We start from the raw sequence: 22,457 nt of genomic DNA, 5'->3' as shown, positions 1-22,457 counted from the left end.
AGCTGGTACAGAGCTCCAGGGAGATAGCTGTCAATAAGAAAAGCAATAATATACTCTAAAAAAAGATTAAAGAAGAAACAACAGGAATGACATGCAGGCAACTTGTTGACTTCTTTTCCTCATGGCTGTAACTATTTTTGTTGTCCATAGAACATGAGCAAATATGAATAGATCTGGCCTAAAGCACAGAAGGGTGCTTTGTCCAAATACGAGGTGGGAAGCATCTAGTGAAACTTTTTTAAGAGTTTTCCCTTCAGGATATGCCAAGGAAATGGCGTGGCTTTGGAGGAACAGAGGTGCTACAGGATCTGCAGTATTCCCTCCCTTGCTGATGATGCTGAAGGGTGGCAAAAATGTCACTTGTGAGCAGCCCAGCATGCAGCTTGTCCTCCTGTTTAATGAGGAGTTTGGAACAAAATCTGCATGAAAAATTCCTAAGAATTTTAATGGAATAATACAAATCAAACAAATTAATAGCAATAACCACATACAAGGCATAACTTCTGTATTAAACMCTTTTAATTTGTAGTTGAGTACGTCCATGACCCAGCTTCTGCCTAGAAGAAGAGTAAAATGTATCSAAGTCATTCCTGGTGAAGGGATCTGAGACACACAGGAGTGCTGGCAGTACTGAGGGTGCTCAGTGGCCAAATTCTTTTCTCATGCAATTCCACCCACCTACCCCTGAAGCTGMCGCTCTTTTGTCTGTTTATCGTGGCAAGGTCTTGAGGGGCCACCACAAAATTCTCCCTAATTATCCAAGGACAGAGCACCCAGAGAACAATCTCATTTCTCTGAAGGTCACACAAGCATGTTGTTACAGCAGCCTTGATCAGAGTTTCTCAGACACCTCCCTAGAGGCTCTGAAAACCACCCCAGCGGAAAGGTGGTGATGGAGACCCTACAGATGAAGCTGATGTGAGCAGGACACAGTTTCCATGTCAGGAACAAACGCAGCACTTTGCATTTCAAGCCAAAGACACAGACCAGCTTCTCAAAGTTCACCATCAACACTTTTTGCTTTGAAGAACTGAACGCTGCTGCATCTTCCAAACCTCCCTGAAGGAAAGGGATTAACAAAACCACACTCAAACCAAAGCAGCTCACAAGAGACCTTGGCTGACACAACCCTCTTGATGCTGTTCCCATAACTTTCTCCTGGGTTGGAGTTTCTCTTGCCAAAGCACATGCCAGGGCAACCAAGAGGAGCTGCAGTTGTCAGGAGACACTGCAAACAGAGCACAAACACTGGGCTGTGCTGGCGATTGGGAAGGCGTCGTTCTTCTCCTCCAYCAGATTCCTGGGATTGTTCAGCAGGGAATCCCAGCCTGCATCTGAAGTGGATCCAACTCCCCCAATTCCTTGCCAGTGACCAAGGAGGACTGTCACCAGTTTTTCCATCTCCCACCATCTAAACATTCAGCAAAGATGAGAAGATCCTTGTCTACCTCAGTGCAAAGGTCACCATCATTTTCCTAGTTTGAAAAAAAAAAAACAACCACAAAACCAACATCCCAGATCACATGGCTTCTCTTTAAGAAGAGAAACATTCAACACTGCACTAAAGAAAACTCAATGAAGAATTTGGTGGTGATGCTTTTTCCAAATCAAAGTAGTTTCGCAATGGAGGATTCAATGCCAAATATTTCAAACTCTTTTGTTGACAATCAAGCAGAAAACTCATTCAACTCAATAGTTCAAATTACTTGAAAACACATTTCAGGGAAACAATGAACTRGAAGGAAAAAAAGCAATGAAAGTCCTATGGATAATTTCAATTGTGTGATAAGCTTAGTGGCTTGGTTGGCATGAAGAGATCAGAAAACCATCCATATTCTGCATTTTTTGCTCTATAACCCAACAACCTTCAGCGTGTCTGTAAGAAATTTATATACATACAGAGGAACAAACATATCTGTAGCAAGATCAAAGAAGAGAAGAAAASAAGAAAGACATCAACTGCCTTTGTTGCACTGGATCATTGCAACGGAAAATAAAATAATTTGTTTCCCTTTAATTTACATGAAATATTTTCTGTACAGGCCTGTTAATAATTTAGCTTGATACTAAACAACAGCATTGTTCTCACTGTTTGTCTCCCTATTGTTCTGCCACTTGCAGTAATTTAAAACAACCCAGGAAAATCACAGACAGATGCATTGTGCACAGGACAGATGTGCTGACCCACACAGCACTTTACCAGCTACGCCTGCAAAGCGTGTTTACGTCCTTTGCTTTTAAAAGAAAGTTTTCTTTAAAACATTAACTTGAGAGCTGCAAAACACATCACGGGAATAGAAAGCGAAGGGATAAATTCTGTGTTATCTGATGCCTTTTACTGCTTATTTCTCCCCTCTTTTCCTTGGCTTCGGTGCGAGGAGCAGGTTCCATCCCCAGCGCAACCAGAGTAAAACTGACATTTTATGAGTGGAAACAGTCCAAGGATGGTGGCTTATGCTCTTAACATCCTGACATCTCAACCTCTGGAAGCAGCAGCGGCGCTGCTTCCAGTGGCTGCAGAACACCTTAAAAAGCAGCACAAACCGACAATGAAAATAAACTACGGGTGCAGCACTGCTGGAGTCTGGCAGCCCTTAACAAATACAGCAGCGTCTGGGTGTTAAAATACATAAATCTGTCATCATTACCAGGCTAAGGGGTCGTCATCCTATTCTCAAAATAAAAGAACTGTGCATAATCAGTAGGGCAGGGAGTTCAGAACAAAGTACGCCTTTTACAAACTCTCAACTGCTGATAGATGGATGTTTGCAAGGGACTTAATGTCTTTAACAGGGTACGTTTRAGAAGGAGTGTAGGTTTCAGAACTCCTGGGATTAGTACGTTTTTTTTTTCTCTTCTTTTCCAATTTTATTGCCAAGAAGTGTATAATGTAAACACTCAGGTCTTCTGACTGTGAAACCCACATTATTATAAAGAAAGAAGAATCAAAGTGTTCTAGCACAATGATATTATTCATCAAGCACAACACAGAACGGTTCTTCCTCTCATCAAACAAAAATAAATTGGATTTTAAAATAGGTCTGTACACTAATTTTCAGCAGTTTTGTTGATTTTTTTTTTTTTCCTTTTTTTCATCTTTTTCTTAATGTTGATGCCAAAGACAGCACAGGAAAGGTAGAGAACCAGGCCCTACAGGAATGTGAAAATATACTTCCTCAGCAACCATACATTTTAACAGGCAACATACCCACATGTAYGGATCAAGAGGCAGMATGTGAGAAACTGGCACTGTGTACRTGCCYTTACACAWAAAGGAGTCTCCAAAAACAGCAGTCAAGCTACACCTTATAAACTGGTCCAACTTGGCGCTGCTCACTCTACAATAAATATTCTTCATYGTGCTTTAATTTACAAGAGAGCCTTTTGGGTATTTCTGAGTTAACTGATACCAAATTTGGCTAAAACCCCACTATCTATGGTATTTACTGGGCAAACTGAGGACAGCAGAACTATGTGGTGGCACAAGAGAACAGGGCACAGTGCTTTGGCACAAACCTGCTGGAGACACTGTGCCCATGAAGCTCAACASAGCTTCAGGGGTCCTCTGAGTCCAGTTTTAGCAAGAAGCAGAGGGATGGGGCACAACTTCCTAGGAAAACCTCTCAGGAATGGGGAGGACAGCAGCAGTTCTAGGAAAGGGAACAGAAAGACCCTGCTACTTGGAGACAGTAAGTAATCTTGGRTGCTTCACAAGGTGGTAGATATCTCAAAACTGCTGCTGCCCAGGCCTGCAATTAGCTTGATTGGCTTCTCATTAGTTGAGGGGCTAGTAATTAGAAGACTCTTTACTATTGTGCAGTCACAGCAGACCCTGACTGGGAATCTGGACCACCTTTTGAAAGCCTGCTTTCCACACACACACAGATCACCTGCTCGGACCAGGGACTGCCTGGGCTTTACTCAGGAACCCAGCTATTTCTCAGCATTGTGGATATGCAGATGTGGACAAATCTCTGGCTGAGCACATCAGCACTGCACTGTCAACAGAGGAATCCTGCCCACTGCCTGTGTGGAGGACTGCAACAAGGACAGCTCTGATTAATAAAGTCAGAGGCAAGAGACATTTTTAGCCTCAGACAAACTGACGAGAAAAACCCAACACGAACACCACAAACTCGCTGGGATCAGAGGCTCCTTCTATTAATACCATTTAACAGAAGGAAGCCATAAATTGCTCAGATCAAACACATGTTTTAACGTCAGCCTGCCTGGTATTGTGTGCTGCTTTCATTCCCAAACAACACTGATGCAGCAAGCAGAGCTGCAGCTTGCTATTTGCACGGGTGTAGCAGCCACTACACACTCCAAAGCATCTGCAAAGCATTCTGGGCTAAATGCATCCATATGTCCTGCATGCCTCGGATTTACACTGGCTGCAGCCTGCCAACAGGATGGAGCATGGAGGGAAATTATATATCCATACATGTATGGATGAATTTCATGCTTGCATCCATGGAAAAAAAATCTTTTCATTTCCTTTAAATTGTGAACAGGTGTTGTCACCTTCTTAACTTGGCTCCTATGTTACAGCTTCGCAAAGGGGAAAAAAAAAGAGATCTACCCGAAACAGTGAGGCTTTTGTTAGCCAGAACATGATGTATTGATAAGCRTACTGTAAAGTTTGTTATAAAATCAAATGAAACTAATAAAACMGAACAAAGATCTTGTAAAAACTGTGGACATTATACAGCATTAGCACCGAGCTACATTATAGATCTGGACTTGGAAGAAACAAGAGCGCTGCCCAGTTGTGGTATTTTCCAGCCTTTTACACCCACTCACCRAGACCATCAGTCAAACCACTGGTGTTACATCTTTGATCAGTCACTTTTAGGATAGTTACAGCTAATACTGGCACTCACATCATTACCTCTTTACAGAGCAAGCTTTTCAAGAACAAATTGTTACAGGCTGTTGTGATATCAGTCTGGYGTAGCACTCATCAAAATGATGAAAACTAGTGAAATTGTTTCCCTGCAGCAACCCAGCAGTAGCCACACCTTTYCATTTGGGCCAATTTCTTTCTCTACCTTTCCTCTCCCAGGATGGTGGACATTTCACAGGATTCAGCATTGGACAGRGAGTTTGTTGGATTCTGCAGGAGATCTCTCAAAYGAGGAGGAAGTGAAGCACCCSTGAAATTCGGAGAATAGGAATAACYGATCGCTTTTAGATTTCTTTTCACATGCTTGTGTTGTCCCTGAGCAGCACCACGCTTRGTCAGGGTGTGTGTCTTTATGCCTACACTAATAAACACTGAGAAGGAAGAGCTCTTGGGTGAAGGCATCATTAGTCAACCATGAGTCACTTCCAGTGGAAAAGGAGCTTCACTTCCAAGTGAGCAGCTTTTAGCTACGAGTTTGCACCAAAACATGGAAATACTCACATTTCATCAACTACTCACTGGGATCCATTCATGCCCATTGCCATCCTCTTCCACAGGCTGACAGCAGAACTCCCTCACCTGACAACACCTCTAAGGAAGCACTGGTTAAAAACCAAACCCCCACCGACACCTCCACAGAGGTGACACGGTGCCACCACAGCACACGCTGACAAGAAATCCTTGTGCAGTGATTCCAGGGGTTGGGCCTTGGGGAGAGTCCCCTCTTCTGCTCAGCTCCCAAAGACCCAAACCAATCTGAGCTTTAATTAGCAACACAACCATTACTAAGCAGCAGTGGCTATGGCCAGATCCTCATCTGGTGTTAATCACCCTGCGTGTGCACAGGAGGCCACCAGCATAGACCCAGCTGCCAGATTGGGGCCTTGACAAATTGAACAYGAACTTTGTTACTGTTTATTGTCACAAGGAGCTCTTCATTTCCATACAATGACTGACTAATCATTATTAGCCATGATTATGTGCCCTGTGATTGTGTTAATGGTCCCACACTGGTTGGACTGTCCTTTGCACTTCATGTTGAAATAATGCAYAAAAGACATTTTGCTAGCTCCACACCGTGACCAGCACAAGCTACACCACCTTGCTCAAAAAAGCAAAAACTGCGCATTTTTTTCCATTTTTTTTAAAGTGTTGACTCATTTCAGTTTTTGCTTAGCATAAGCAGACCCTTGGTGCACACATTGCTGACTCAGTGTTGATTCACATCTTCTTGCTGAGCACATCTCTCTCTGGCCCCCAGAGTTTATTAAGAGGCCAAAATCCAAACMTAAATGAATTTGTCATGCCTTTCCAAGATGGCTGGTGGCACCTGACTCTGGGCTAGAAATGTTTTCTCAGCTTTTGCACTGTAAATGGGTTCTGAGACACGGATTGATGACTTCATTGCAGAAGTGTAATGCAAACCATGTTTTACYGTACTCGATTTTTTTTCACACAGTATTTTCTACTACCACAAGCAGAAAAAAAAGCATAAGAATAAATATCCATTCAGACAAGGCCAYGATTTTTTTTCAGGTTACTTACACTGACTGTTAAAAAAAATTGTTATTTTAATGCAAATTCTTCACACATGCCTGCTATCAAAGGGAGCTGTCTTTGGACAAGCTGTAAAAAAGCATAAAATAGCAGCTGGCTCAGCAGGAAAAAGCTACTTTAAAGATAAATCATCTGATGTCAGAGCAGATTCTTGAAGCAATCAATTGCAACAGACAGACAGCAGACATTTAACAGCAAATTTGATTTGTTTGAAAATGAGATGTGGCTCAAATTCTGAGCAGCCCATCAGCAATTTAGGACAACAAACTGCACTTTTTCTCCTGCTCTATGCATCAAGATTTTACTACTCCACAGCCCAAGTGGGGCCAGGTGGCTGGGTCCCTCCAAGGGCCAGGCACCAGAGGGGGATATGAACTGGATACATGACGGATTCTTCACCAAAATATTCCTCAAAAAAAAATCTGAAGCGGAGGATAAACAACTGCAGCTGTCAGAAATATAGGGCAAGAAAGATAAATACTGGACAAGCTGTTTCTTGGACTTAKATGTTGATTATTTTTTCCTGCTGAGATGCACCCGAGCAAGATGTGTCCTTGGCACCTYACAAAAACCAAGTGAAGCAAGAAGGTCACAGTCCCAAACCCTGCTCTTGTTGCTGCTTTTATTTCCCTCTTTGCTACAGAAAGYAGTGAGAAACATGGATGCAGATGTGAAAACAGAGAGTTTGATCTTTCATCACCTGGTTGAGCAACTGATGCAAGAAGTATTTACTGGCAGCACCTGTGGCAATAGCCCCACATGTTGTAATGCTGGCACACCCCACAGCATTTGGCCCACAACACCTCTGCAAGAGAAAAGTCCTCTGTGTTGTGTGTTAGTGAAAGAGGTSATTATGTTACAGCACAAATATTTACCTATAGCCCTTCCTACAGCTGTTCACAAACAATTTTCCCTTCAGAGAATGTCCAGACTTCTGGAACTCGGGATTTTGTTTATTATTGCWGAGAGAGCGGTAATGGAGGTCCTCCAGCACTTCCATGTTAGAATACTTTGTTTTCTGAGTTATTTATAAGTCAGGAAAGCTCACCCATTTGGGCTGAGATTTCCCAGGGAGGGCCTGACGGCTGGAGTGTGGCTCCATGTGTGTAAACTCACACAGAAGTTTCTCCAAGCTGGCCACGGCTCGACAGAGGCTTCAGTTACACCACCACCTGCTATTTTTTTTTCTGCAGAACATGCCTGCCTTCAGCACACAAGGTGGAGAGTTTTCAAATAAGGAGTAGCTATTCAGCACTTTCTTTCTTCCTCTTGGGCCTTAAGTTTCCTTTCAGAGCACATTGGCAAGGAATTTTTTAATTATGCAGTAAAGAAACCGCAAGTTTCAACCAAGCATCTATAAATTAAATAAAGTTACTCTTCACACCTTTAGAATTAATTCAGCGGAGGAAAAAATGGAAATATTTCATGGGCATCATTGCACWCTTCCCCTTTTTGTGGAAGGCACAGCACATTTGTTTTGATGAGCTACACATAATTCTCCAAAATAAGGAACCATTGTAGTTAATAACTGCGATGCAATTAAATACTGATTAAAGTTCCTCTTCCAGCATTTGTAAATCCRTCTGCAGTGTAATTGGCATCCCAAATCTTGTGGTGAGCCACAAAGACTATTAAGGAAAGCTAAGAGAGGAAATTGTAGTTTTGACTTATATTGGTAATCTGCTTTTACTGGCTTACATTTCATTCAGGGCTGTATTAGAGAAGGATTCCTTGGATCTTTGGGATCCAGRCCCTGCAGTCTGAGAAGATGGGGAAATAAGCAGGGCAGAAACCAATTGCTACCATCTGGGTTGGCAAAGCYTTTGTTTGAGAATGAAGATCAAAAACCTAGAATAAGAGAATACTCCCTTCCAAAAGAGCAGCTAGGAAGATGTGAGATTAGGAGGAAAAGACTTTAGTAAGTGTTATGAAGGATGAATAGTCTTTTAGGGAGAGATTTAAGAGGTTTAGACTCAACTCTGGGCCACAGCTCCTATTTTACATGGTCTTGGCCTAATCACCTGCTCTCTCTTTATCTCAGTTCCCATCTGTGAAATCACTGTAATCTGTCTCATGTGCACTCTCAGACTGAGAGGCTCTCCACACAGGCAGTGTGTAGTCCCTGTCCCAGACATGCAGGGCACACCTAAACCTGCTCTGCTCGTGCCCTGCGCTGGCTGCTTGCAAGCAAGATCTGTCCTGGAAGCCACAAAGGCACATTCAGATAACTTACAGCTGAATTATTGCATCTCCCAGGTTCCAGCTCACTCTGCCATGTCTGACAGCCCCCACCATTGTTGGTGGATCCACCCACCTTTTTATTCTTTTGTACAATGTCCCAAATTTTTGTTGGTTCTCTTTACTACAGCTGAATACAAGGTCTAATAAAAGTTAAGATTAGTAAGAGTTACACAGCACTGAAAGCAGACAGAGAGGTTGGAGACTGCTGGGTTTAGTCACAGCTCTCTGTAGGGTCTTGGATAAACAYTCACCTTATTCTGCTGCAGCTCCATGTAAATAACACAGGGGTGACAGCTCCGTGGCAGAGTTAGAATTAAACAGCATAACTCCAAAACCTTTCAAAATAAGCTACTGAATATTTTCCAGATATTATTGATTAAATTTCCAGAATGCTTTCATGTCAATATGAATTTTGTTTTTCCAAGTCCCAGTGTTTCATGACTCATTTAATGCTATTCTAGATTTAATATCTTAACCACCTTGCACATGTCTGACACCTGTGTGGTTTTACATGTTTGGTGCTAGCAGTAAAGCCRGAATAAGAGGGGGTTTTCTCCTTTGAAGGAGTGGGAAAATAGAGAAGCCATATGGTTCAAAAAGCYACTCAGCCTGATGAAGTTTGTGCTTTCCAGGGCACAAACAAAAGAGCTCCATCAATTTGACCTTCATCGTCAAAACTGACATGCAGTTGGTTTTAAAACACTGCCTCCTTCTCAAAAACCAACAAGGGATTGATTTTCTCTCAACCAAAAGTATTTTCTCCAAGACGAACGCGAGCATCTGGTCAATGCATTAAATGTCTGGGTCTTTTGAAAGAGTAAGTCAGTGATACCTTGTGTTTACTTGCAGAGCTTGACAARAAAGACACAAGGGGAACATTTGTTTTCAGGGGAAAGTGCTCCAGTGAAAAGCAATCGGTTTGAAAYGCTGCATGAATGCAACTGTACCACTGGAGACAGGGGACATAAGTAATCCATCAAAAATGGCCTCAGCAACAAGAATGCACAAGGGCACACTGTGAAACGAGAAAAGAAGGAGTAAAATAGTCTAAGCAGTACAGGGTTTAGCCACTATTTACAGCAAGGATGCATGGAAATGAACGATACCTCAGCCCATGTGTCTGTCACAGATTTAGGTTAAAGTTACCCTGTTCCTGGCACTTGGTGATCAGTATTTGTTTGCACAGGATTCAATCTCACATCCACAGAGGCCAGGGGGAGCTTGCCATTTCCTTCCATAGATGCCTGATGAGGCTCTAAATAACTGGTGTTTGTGCCCAGGTTTTTCAGTGCCAAGTATAATGAAAACTATTGTTCTTAACACAATTATATTTGATAATCCAATTTCCTTGAGCAACTGAATTGGAGTTTTTGTTTCAATCTTTCCTGMATTCTAGTCCAACTTTTACCCTGTGCCTCCTGGCTTTTTGCTTTCATTTRCTTCTGTTGTACTATGAAAAACAGGCAGAGCTTTCTTTGACTTAGAGATACCTCGATGACTCTTTGCCRTGGAATAATGGAATGATGTGATCTGTCTTGGCCGCTGAGATAGGGCCATCATTCCTATCTTTACAGAAGATACAGGATGACACAGAAGATCAAAGACTTTGGCAACCTCCACCTGCTGCAAAAGCACAAACTGGACTTAGGGAAGCTCTTTCTCCACACCAAACAGTCTGGAAAGSACATCCAGAAGGAGTYAGTGTAGACATGACTMTGTAAAACCATTTTCACTCRACTCTGTTCAGTGTGGCACATTSAAATGGATGAAYGTGGTTAAGAAGGTGAATGAGGAARACCAAATCCTCAAGCTATGTCAACYRTGACTTTTGCAGCTCTGTCCCACCGATGTTACAGGGGCTGCCAGAGGGTTTCCCTCACAGAAGCTCCCCTTTCCAGATAAGGTATTTCCATTCTGGTCCCTTTCTTACACTGGCTGTGCAGCAAAGTGCTTTCTCTCAGAATCACCCTGTTATCSGGTGATAATCCTCCAGCAAGCAGCACCAAGGGTTTGCTACATGCCCCAAGTCTGCAGCATCCCTTCTACTGCAAAGGGGGAAAAGGAGAAATAGAACAAACCCAAGCCAAGATCCAACCAACAGGCAGCTTAAACTGCCCTAAACTCTGTCCTCACCTCCACCATCTCAGAGAAACAGCTTTGAAGACTGCATTCTTGGCATGCTGATCAGGCAACAGGGTGAGCAGGACATCTGATCTCACCCTGCTTTGCAACCCTCCCCTTGGCTCCCTCAGCATCCTCGAGCACACTGATTTTCACCCAGCTCTTWTCACAGCCAAGCACCAATGAACAGATTTTTGTGGCAGCCGCCACAAAGGAATCTCTGGTTTACTCAGAGAAGTGTCTTTGGGAGTCTTTGGGAATGCTCAGCCCAGRGAGTGTCCCCAAAATCTCAATGCTGGGCCAAGCAAGCCCTTTGAAGATGGGTGAATGCATTGCCAGTGAACCCATGGTCACCGAGACAGCCTCTGAATCTTTTTAATCCTGCCTCCATCAAGAGGATTTCTCAGGAGCTGAACATCCCTGGGTTACATGCCAGCTCGGAGCTCTGTTTCAACCCAAATATTATTATTCCTGAAAACACCATGCTTTGCAACAGCTTCCCCGCTGTGCATTTTCATACGGGTGCTTCAACATTTGTTTTGAGAGCTATCCCGTTCCAACAGCAAACATAAAGATCAGTGTGACCTCCCCTTATCGCTCAGCCTTTCCTGCRTGGAATTCATTGTGATCTGGACCCCAGTGGCCGTTGCATCATTTCTGTTTGTGTGTAACCTTTGGCACCGGGCAATCTTATCTGCCCGCGGCCGGCTGCAGCCCAAGATGTGCAGCAGCACRGCCAGCTCTGGCAATCCTCAAACCCTGCATGGAGCTCAGTGAATGATTAGCAGAGCAAATCTGCAATCCCTGACAGCTCTGAGAGAGAGAGAGACCCKGCTGTGCCCCAGCTCTGCTCACCGATGACGATGAGGGTGTAGTTGACGTTGGTGCTGCCGAAGCCGTTGGTGGCTTTGCAGATGTAGGTGCCCGCGTCCTCGCTCTCCACCTCCTTGATCTTCAGCCCTTGCTGGAGGATTCGGAACCTCGTCCAGCCRCTGTGGATAGTCCGTCCGTCCTTCATCCACATGGTGAGGGGCGGGGGGTCGCCTTCCACCGGGCACAGGAGCTTGATGGTCCTGCCCAGCCTCACGGACTGGCGGTGAATCACTTTATCGGCGATCCTCGGGGGGCCTGGGCAACAGCAGAGACAGGAGCAGTGGTTATGACTTCTGCCAGCGACAAAGCCCGGATTCAAAACCCAGTCATCAATCTGGCCATTACCCTGGCTGCTACACAGGGATGTATGCTTACCAAAAATCACCCATGACCAAAGTGCAAAATGCAGGCAATTGCAGAAGGATACAGCAACAGACATACTGCTTTGTGCAAGAACTGAAGCTGTAGCCTTGCCATCAGCAGCAGCTCGAGCTAACACACCAGGGAAGCCTGCTTCTGAGGCTTTTCCAAAATTTCCAGCATTTTCTTACCACAAGAAGAAGCCCAATACACAAACTGTTCTGCAGTATTTGGTAAAGAAACTATAGTTGTTTTAAACTTAACACCTATCCTGAAGGCAATATTAGTARCAGGAGTGGTACTTACAACAAAACAGTGCTCCCCCTTCAATGTTTTAATCCTTTCATGTTGTATGTACAGTAATTCCCTTTAATAGTCACCAGATGGGCTTTATCTGAGACACATAAGCCCACAGTTGTTAAACACAGAKCATTCACTGGGTAATGCTTCAATGAAAGACACAGCTTAGCCTGACATGTTAACATTGCTTATAGTCCAAAGGAGGGTATTTTTATAAATTTCCTTAGCAACCCTGCTGGTCTGACCTGCCTGACAAATATTTGCTCTTTGTAAAAGGTGATAATTTCATACAAAACAGAGTGTCCCTGGAATGCCAGAGTGAACACRCTGCCACATGATAACAGGATGCACTTGGACAGGCCAACAATCAGAAAAAAAGAAGTGATAACGACTCCACCAGTAGGAATGGTCCCATAGCTGAATTCCAACCGGAATTCCTTCCCAAGGCTCTGAAAAGTTGAAACAGAGAGTCTTTTTTCTGCATCTACCGTTGCTACCTTTTCATTAATTGCACAAGTTCTCCAAACAGATTGCAATAGCAGTGCTCTTCCCAGAATAGTCTATTAATGGGTGTGATAATAAGTGCCCAGTTCTTGCATAAGGACAAAATGTTTTGCTAAGAATTGCTGATGCTGAGTTGCACCCAAAACCCACAAATGTTTGTGGGATTTGGACCTGTTCCCTCATATTTCATTCCTGTTCCCAGTGTTTCACAGGATTGGACCCACAGGGGATAAACTACAGAGCTCGCATTTGCACTTCCTCACGACTAATTCCTATTATTCCAGAGTCTGCCTGATTTTCCCCCAGCATGACTAAGGCAATACAGACAGTCCAGCTCATGAATGACTCCAGAGCTGCTGCTGCAGTTACTCACATTGAATTGCAYCCATGAATTTTGCAGCTTTGCTGGTGAACAGAAGTGCTGCTCAAGCTGAGGAAAGAGAGGTGAACAAGCTTGAYACTTAAGAGAGTTTAACTAAGAGCCTGGTTAAATCAAAGGGTCTTAGCATACACTCAGATTCTGATGAACTTCTGATGACCCAAAGCAAGAACCTTGAGAGCACTTATTCTGAAAAAGTCAGAGATAACAAAGATAACAAAGAAGGCAAAGACAACACCCACCCCTGCACATCTTCTGCAGTCACCTGTGGGACAGCATCTCGGAGATGATGGCAAAACACCACGAGAAATCCTGCCTGTCCAGGTGTTTCTAAAAATTCCAAACCACCCTCATGTTCTTCACCTTGTGAGATTTCCAACTATATCTACAGCTGGAGAGATAACCCCAAGACCTTCTGAATACTGGTCTGACACAAATTGCATTGCTGAACATTTTAAAGTCAAAATCCACCCATGAGGAGGGGCTCTGTGTGTTGACTTTGATAAGGCAGAATTCACAAACACCAGGTGAGAATCCAGCCCAAACTCTGCTACATTTCCCTGCATGGTTCCCTCACTCAGTGCAAAGAAGCTGAAATGCCCAGAGAAGCCCACAGGCTTGCTGAAATTCCAGGCTGGCCCTTGGAGAGGTCCTTTCTGACCCAGAGACCTATCAAACCATGACAAACTTTAAGAGTATCCTCACTGCAACCTGCTTGTGAGCCAGGACACTACTTCATGCATATTCAAATGGCAAAAACAGATCTATAATTAGTGCTGAGGAAAAAAAAATGTTTGGTGCAGGGCAAGCAGGGACAGTGGAGAGAGAGCACACTCCTCCCAACTTGGAAGCCTGCTGCAGGCTCCTTCAAAATCCCTTTCCTTCCGACATTCATGTTGACTCCTGATGAATTTTGAGACCTGGAGGAATCAGATAGTTTCCCAGTCACGTCATGTGCTTCTCTGGGGCAGGCTGCACAAGCGSTGCTCCTGATGGCACCGGAGTTGCCTCTGGATCTGTCACATGTTTGGGTCASTGGTAAGCTTGGTCCTCCTAAATGCCATTTTCCTTTGACTGACCTTTCGTTCTGAGGAGTTGTTGGATCACTCTCTGTCACAGTATCTATTCACAGACCTTTATGACATTCAGAAAAGGGTGAGTTTCTTCGAGCCATTCTGCCTAAAAACATTACTGCAACTCTTCAATAGCTCCTCCAGCAACTTTCTCRGGAAGAGGAATAAAAGTCTCTCCTCAATCTTTTTTCCTACTGTGAATTTTTCTAGATACAGCATGAGCTTGTCAGTAGTGTACACTCTTAGGACAAAGACGGTAAGGCCTTGTTTATTTTCATTTAGTGCTGTAAATATTCCCACTTTATTATCTATCATCTTTGCATTAATTACTTTCTACAAGCAGTACTCTCTGGAATCAGTGTTTTGATGTAAATACCAAGCACCATGATAATTATTACAACATTGTAATTTACTACTGTGTTTACGAAGAACCACAATATAATTCAGCACCTTCACACACGCCAGGAGCTGCAGAAGCCCTGGCAAGCCAATGGTAGCTGCACCTCCTCAAGCTGGGCTACAGCAAGAATAAAATGTTGATATCATCACGGATGTCTGTCTCTCTTTCTCATGTGCAAGCATTCATTGGGTCTTATTTCACTACATATCTGTAGAGCCCTGCCRTGGGACTGCAGCAGTGACGGATGGATGCTTTTCCAGTCAAGACACACTTTGGCACATCTCTCCTCTCTGCACCATCAGAGGCAGAAGAGGAAGCAGCAGACAGGGGGAAATGTGTTTTGCAAAAAGCACCTTCTCCAATATCCCCTGGGCAGAGAGGGTGGTACTGACACAGCGCTGCCTCACCCACTGTCCAGGCAAAAACATCTTCCTCCTTTGAATCTATGAATTAATCTGCTCAGCACCACTCAGGTTGTCCTGGAGGATAATGTCCAGGATTTCTCTATGGCAGCTCCATCTCCTGCCRTACGATCAGAGCAAAAAGATGTCACAAAACCATGCTGAGCCTGCTGATTTACCACGTGCAGCACTGACGGGAGCTCCCCTCCTTCCAGAAGTGGCCCATAATGAGTTGGGGGTGTCCAGGAGAGCAGAGTGCCCTGTTAGCTGTCCCAAGGCGCTGATTTGGGAGCGTCCCTGGTGTGTGACCCTGCAGGGCTGGGGCACGTGTGTGCTCACAGCTGAGTGTGGTGGGGTGGGAGCAGAGCCCAGGGCTCCAGCCCTGCAGCCTGGATATATTTCTACAGCTGCTTAGCAAGGCAAAATCCCAGGAAAGCACCTGCTGCTTCACCTACAGCTGCCAGGGAGGTAAAAACAGGCTGAACCCGGGCTGTAGTCACTGACTTCCCATCCCTCGCTGCTGCCAGCGCCTGTCCCGTGCTCTAACGCAGCAGTAAAAGGCAGATGAAATTACTCCTTGAGCAGCCAGTGTCGAGATCCSTGCTGTGCTGGCTCCAGCTTTGTGTTGAGTGTGAGCAGAAATGATYTAACAGGGTGCAATACCCTATGGCTGCTCCCTACAGCGCTGCTCTGGCCTTGCTTGTGAGCAGGGCATCACCCCAAGAACTGGAGAGCAGCACCACAAGGGATCGTTCTGAAATCCAGAAACATTTCATTAAACCAGACTGTTAAAACAGTGAATTCATATGTTCACCAACACAAAATTAATGCCAATATATACCATCTCTCTGGGTAGGGAGGAATCCTGTGGGCTGCCCCGTGCCTGCACTCAYGGGTCAAAGCTCCAGACTGGCAGAGCAAGTGCTCTCTGGCCCCGAGTGTAAATCCTGGGGGAGTCCCCTCTCTGTGCTCCCCCTGATTTCTTAGCCMTTAGCCAGTGATTCTTGAAAACATCAGCCTTTTTTAAGTTCTGAGAATCTCCAATCTGTGACGCTCCTGGACACAGCAATTACTTCCTGCAGCATTTTATCACAGGATACAGGAGAAGGGCATGGAAACAAGGTCTAGGTAGATATTCCATCCTTACATAAAGAATTTCATGCATTTTTGTACTTGGGAGGGAAGGGGGAACCCTTGCAGTTTTCCAGCAGGCAAGGACAGCTCTCTACAGCCACGGGGCACTGTTTTTCAGTCCCACCATGGTGGAGAGGGTGCAGCTGGTTCCACAGCCTGTCTGAACAGAAGGAGCTCTCTCACAAGCTAAGCCCCACCTCAACACAAGCCCAGTGGAGGCAGGTTCTCCTCAGTCTTCACCCCAATAGTTTGAGAGAATCGTTTCTTTAACACTGTGGCCCAGGGGAAGGGTGGGGTTTGACATCCATGGATGTGGCTCRGGATGAAGCGATGAGAATGCAGCTGCCTCCCCCCCACCCCGTGCTTCGTTGTTATTCTTTCTCCAAATACAAACTAAAAATAACTTTGCCCCATAACATTCAAATCATTTTAGTTACTAGCAGGGATCATGCYTGGAGTTCCAAGGGCCAGGGTGCAATCAGGCTTAAAATATCATTTAAACAATCCAGAACCTACATTTTTCACCAAGTTTTCTTGCTTGTAGTTTCCCCATCCGCAAATACATATAAACACTGCCAGAAAGAAACCAACAAGCTCAGCCAGATGCCAAGTTTTCTGTTCAAGATCATATAAACCCAGTCAAACATTAACAAGGAAATGCCRTGATCACCTCATTTGTTTTAAATATTTCTGCTCATATACATGCAGACAAGTGTGCAGATTTATTTGCCTCATTTACRAATACAAGCAACTGGAATCTCCATTCTGTTCCATCATATAAAAGACAGACCCTACACCTGTCTTACTGAACAGCTGGGCAATTTTCAATTTATATCCACTATCCTACACCACAGAAAAGCCCCACTTGCTGCTCTKCTGCTGACAGTGCTTTACTAGCATTCCTGCTCTCCTCCCCAGTGCTTTGGGAGGGATAGTGGTTGCTATTTCTTGGCAAAAGGAATTATGTAAAAGCCCAAGAAAGCCTCTTTGCTTTAGCAAATATCTATTTCCGGGAAGCAGCAAAAACAATTTCTAGAAGCATATTTAAGACACAACAGTGGAATGGCCTGGAGCTTCCTGTCCATATTTCTCACAGTCAAAAACACACACACACACAYGTAATTATATTTTCCTGGGCCACATTGCAAAGTTCATGCACTCGTTCAACTCATACATGCAGTAAACATGATTTACAGCTCYGTGTGAAAACCCTCTAGATATATGGTGTTTTGATAGTGACTCAAACCTAGCACTATAATTTAGTAACACCTAGCAGTGAAAGCTAAATGATTTCCCACTCCACATTCCTAACTTTCCATGAACCCCTTTTTACTGCTAACCTGGGGAGGAGACACTGCTTCTGCAATTGTTTGGACTTTGCCTTGCTATTCCTTCAACTAAACTGCACACCAACATCAAGTTTCACATATGGTGAACGCACCAGTGCTGACCCTCGTCCTATGAGACCATTTGCCATCACAGAGTTCAAAGTCAACTTTATTAACACATTAAACATAATTACAAAGAGGAAATTCCAAGGAAGGTCAACAAGCCTGGACAGTTTCTTGGAATGGAAAGTAATTTATAATATCCATGTACTGTATTGTAAAGTTTATAAAGAAGTTAAATAAGTTTTAAGAGCCCCATGGGTTATATATATTTTATTATTTAATACCAAACACATTCACTTTCCATGTAGATAAGACTTCTTTTGAAGTGCTATGTTAGCAAATTAGCAATGTCATTTACAATGAAGCACCCAAACAACCCATCAACACATGGAATTAATGTGAGGAGCTGCGGTACCACAGACAGTGCGTGTCCTACAAGGGAAATACAGCCAAGCACAGGAACCTTTGATTACAACACTGAGATGAAGGAATTGGRCAGAAGTCACCCACCAAACTGCTCATTTGGCCTGAACACAATCTCTCACACCAGTGCTTGAGGCAGCATTTGGCTTTCACCATACTCATCACTGCAAAACCTGAGCTTCCAGGGTCACCACCAGGATGTYTGACAGCAAAGTGGATTTCCTTTGYTTTTCCCATGCTTCAAAACTAACAGACAGCTGGAAAGGACCACCTAAAAGCCAYGTTGGAAACAYRCATCTGGWGTTGCCTAACTTGAGCTAACTGTTGCTACAAAGCTGGSTTGGACAAGTCCTGCTTAYAGTGGGAGTYTTAACCTTTTCTACAAAAGTTTAACCMKCTCTGCAAGAAAAATATAAGGTGATGCACTCACATATACTGAATACTGATACTCTCTTTATATCATTATTACTATTATTTGTATTGCTATTCAGGCTGTAATGATGGATCAATGGACTCTAGAGGCATTGSTCTGCCAGGACAAACACTACCAAGGAGCAAATCCCACAGGGAAGGCTTTACAAAGCAACAATGGCAACAGTTTCCATCAACATGAGTAGGTGTTCCTGAAAGAGAGGAACTCTTGGCTCTCTGCACGGTTGGAAGCCATTATATGGAGAGCAGAACTGATAAAAATGCTTTTTGAGAGAGATAAAAGGGTGAATGTGTTGCCCGTGTATCCCATTAACTAATGGAATAAGCAGTTCAAAGGACTGGTGAATCCAACATCTTTTCATATTTTSAAAACAAAACAGTTTGCATTTCCAAAAGGTATGTGCTAGCCAAGTGAAGTAGGGGTCAGCGTGGGGGTAACTGGTCCAAAAGCTTTGGTATGTGACATGAGGAGATCAGATTAGATGAACTAATGGGTCCTTCTTGGCTTGAAAACATAGGCGCCCACAGACAAAAACAATGCTTATCAAAAACAATCAAAAGATTAAAGAAAAAACCAACAGCATCTCCGCAGAACAAAGACTGAGTGAGGAACACAAAAACACCACAAGTATTTGCTGACCAGCCCTGGTGGCTGGTCAGGTTTAGATTTGGAAATTGCGGACTGTTTGCAGAAGCTCCAGGCTTGGGCTGCATGGCTGAGCCCAACAGCCTGATGGAGAAAACAGCTCTGCAGAACCATYTGACAKCGAGTGAAGATTTTCTCTTTCTTCYCTACCTCTGTGGYAGGARTTGCTTTCCTGATGAAATGGGTATTTATTGATAGCACAGGAAGTGCCTGCCATATTTTTACATGAGTAATAACTAGTCCCTTGGGTGAAGGCTGCCAGTAAATCTCCTACTCTAGATGTTCCAAAACTAAGAAAAATAGAATATTTGGGAACATGTTCCATTTAATTAAGGGCCCTGCATATACATTTCACTGACATTTAATAAAAGAGTTATTGTATGTTAAACAATTGGCACTTGATTATTGCTTAGATTTATTGCAGTTCAACAACAGTAGAWGAGATACATATCTCTTACGTGGTTTCTAAATCCTTTGAGCATACGTTTTAAATAATCAGTTGGTATTTGTTTAACATGAAATTACCATCTTATTAAATTAAATGTGCATGGGTGACATTCAGTTTCAATTGTTGCCAAACCTTCTTTCAGCAGCAAAAAATAGAAACTTTATCCCTTAAGTTTCAAGGTAGCAAATGCAAAGRAGAGTTAGGATTACTTAAAATTACTTTTGAAGAAACAGACTTCATGAGCTGGAAAGTTTCTAGTGCTGAAGAAAAGATATTATTTATTGTTTCTCAAGTGCTGCCAGTGGGCTTAGTGTGGGCTAAAGTAGAAGACTAATATTTCTACTCTAATGCTAAAATGATATTGACAGTGCAGTTCAGGTATGCAGCTCAATRGATAACCAGAAAATTTCTTTTACAGAAGAGATAAGTACAACAAAGGTGTGTTGGCACACACACCCACACAATCTACCTTCTCCATTCCCATTCAAGAAGGCAAGCCCATCTGAATAATGGCATTCCTAATCTGTTGGGCTTTTTTTTTTTTCAAAAGAAATGGCCTCAAAAGATTATTCCAAGGTTCTAAAATTAGAGGAGTTTTTTTATTATTATTATTTTTTATTTTAGTCTCCTGTTTCCAGGAAGGACAAACTGCCAAATTCTGGAAGAAAGCTAGAAATCCTCTGGCTTGAGGGAGGATCCAGAACCCAACTGAAATTCCATAGCCCCAACCTGTTCCCTCCAAACCCAACTCAAACCTCCAGCATCTCCACCACAGGTCACAGAGGGACCATTCCTGCCAGCGCAAGGCATTTGTTCRCTTCCCATAAGGTCTGGGAAACAATCCAGTCAGGCAGCCCTGAATTACCTTCTGGGGTGGATCTACCCAAATTTTAACATAAATATCACTGTACTATGCCCTTCCAACTGTTTCCCAACCATGCAAATCCTGCTTCACAAGCCCAGTGGATTTTCCAGCCAAACCACCCACTTCTCCAAGACTTTCAGTAAAACAAAYGAAACACTGCAAGCCTCAGTTGAATTCACTCTTTTTTGTAACAAAACTCCCCTTCAAGCCACCAACTGCAACCACATTCCAAACCCCAARGCTCCAAAGATAGCTGTTTACTTCTGAGCTAAACTGCTCTGATTTTTGTCGCCTTTTCTGTCCCTTCTCCCTGCATCCATCATTTTGTCACCAATCCATTTTATCTGAACAGCTCCTAGAAAAGAGGATGCCCAAGTTCACGTTTGGCGAAGTGGGTTCCCCTTGAACTCTGGCAGTCAATATTTAACCCAGGCTGAGCACTGTGCAGGGTTTAATAAGTAATTAGACGTTTCCCTCATAGACAGGCACTTGTGTGAGCACTGTGCAAGCAGGAAATTGTAAGTGYCATTGTTTATGTCTGCAGGAAAACAGAAACCACGATGGTTGACTCCGTGCCATACATGGGAGCAATGGGAACACAGACCTTTAAATAGCTGCTTAGCCTTCCTGCTAGTCCACAGCACCRAGTTTTCAGCCATAGACTGACATTTGTATCCAGGGATTTGGTTTTCCTGAAAATATTCTTAAAAATCATTTTTTTTACCAGAAGTTGCTCTAAGGGATGAAAGCAGTGAAGACTTTCAACTCTTCCATCCAATGCTGGYTCTCACTGGCCTTTCCCAATACCCAGGATGGAAAAGGTGTGATTAATGCACCAGGACTCAGATAAAAACCACCTTGAACACTCACTCTCTATCATGAGACATTGCCAAAATATCCCTGAGCCTTCTGCTGTTGGGAAATCAGTGGCAGTGCCCTGCATGGCGAGGTCACCCTCAGCCCTCCCTTCCCTCTGCCCTCCTCTCTGGGGGCTTCTATGTTTGGTCACCACAAAAGCGTGGTAACAACTGTTTGATGCTGACCACAAAGAGATAAACATTGTGGTATTTAAGAACTGGAGATATTTTCAGAGGCTTCTCTAGAACAGAAAGCATTTCTAGCTGAATGGCTGCATAGCAGGCTTGGTATGGAGCCTTTGGCAAAACTGTTTTCCTATGAAAAAATTACATTTTTGTCAAGAACCAAGATTTTACCTGCTTTTCTCTTTCTAAGAATTTTGTCTGGTTTTCTCCCCTTTTCAGCTTGAGTAATATTTTGTGCAATAATTTTTGGCCAATTAAAATAAAATACATGCAAACAAAAAAAGTTGTGATTATATACGTACATTCATTAAGCAATGGTAATTTTTTTAATTGGTTGCTGTATTCCTAAAATATTATAACATTTTTTATTTTGGACAGCAATAAATGGAAATATGTGTGTGTGTGTGTGTGTGTGTGTGTGTGTGTGTGTGTGTGTGTGTGTATGTGTGTATTTTTATATGTAATTTGCCTTGCTCTGGAAGAAAAATTAACAGTAAAAAAACCATCTTCCTCCAAAAGAAAATTGCAACACACCAAGACAGCAGCATTTTAAAATTATGCCTGAAACCACTCACTGTTGCCCTACAAAAACCTCCAGTTTCTGGTAGGTGTGATAAGAGCTGCCTCTTTATTTATGGATTAAACTTTTATAAAGGTCTGCCTTATATATGCCTACATCAGTGTCTCAACCTGGAGCAGAGGTGAGCTTTAAAATTATTATTTTGATCTTCACCACCACTTATACTTTGCTTCACATCACAAAGCTATTCTGGTGCACATGGATGTCGAGTTGCTTCTGCATGAAATTGAGCTGCAAGGGGCATTTAGTTCTGAGGATGAGACTGAAGCTGTTCTGAAGTGAAACACTCCTCTGAAGGTGCCAGGTTCTCAACACCAAATATTTTGCATTATAGATCCAATCTTACCAAACCCACCAGCTGCTAATGCAGACACAGTCAG

The 22,457-nt window shown here is 43.4% G+C and overlaps 1 protein-coding gene across 1 annotated transcript in view; it reads right to left on the bottom strand.

The window, feature by feature from the left end:
- The window catches only part of FGFRL1 (fibroblast growth factor receptor like 1), a 165,431-nt gene that overhangs the window by 72,634 nt on the left and 70,340 nt on the right, over positions 1-22,457 (bottom strand). The window contains 1 exon segment of the mRNA XM_057379130.1: positions 11,681-11,953. Within this exon segment, the coding sequence (XP_057235113.1) occupies positions 11,681-11,953 (273 nt within the window).

Source organism: Malurus melanocephalus, unplaced genomic scaffold (assembly GCF_030028575.1).
Source record: "Malurus melanocephalus ecotype Western Australia unplaced genomic scaffold, MMel_1.1 scaffold_389, whole genome shotgun sequence".
NCBI lineage: Eukaryota > Metazoa > Chordata > Aves > Passeriformes > Maluridae > Malurus > Malurus melanocephalus.
This window is presented reverse-complemented; position numbering and strand designations above follow the sequence as displayed.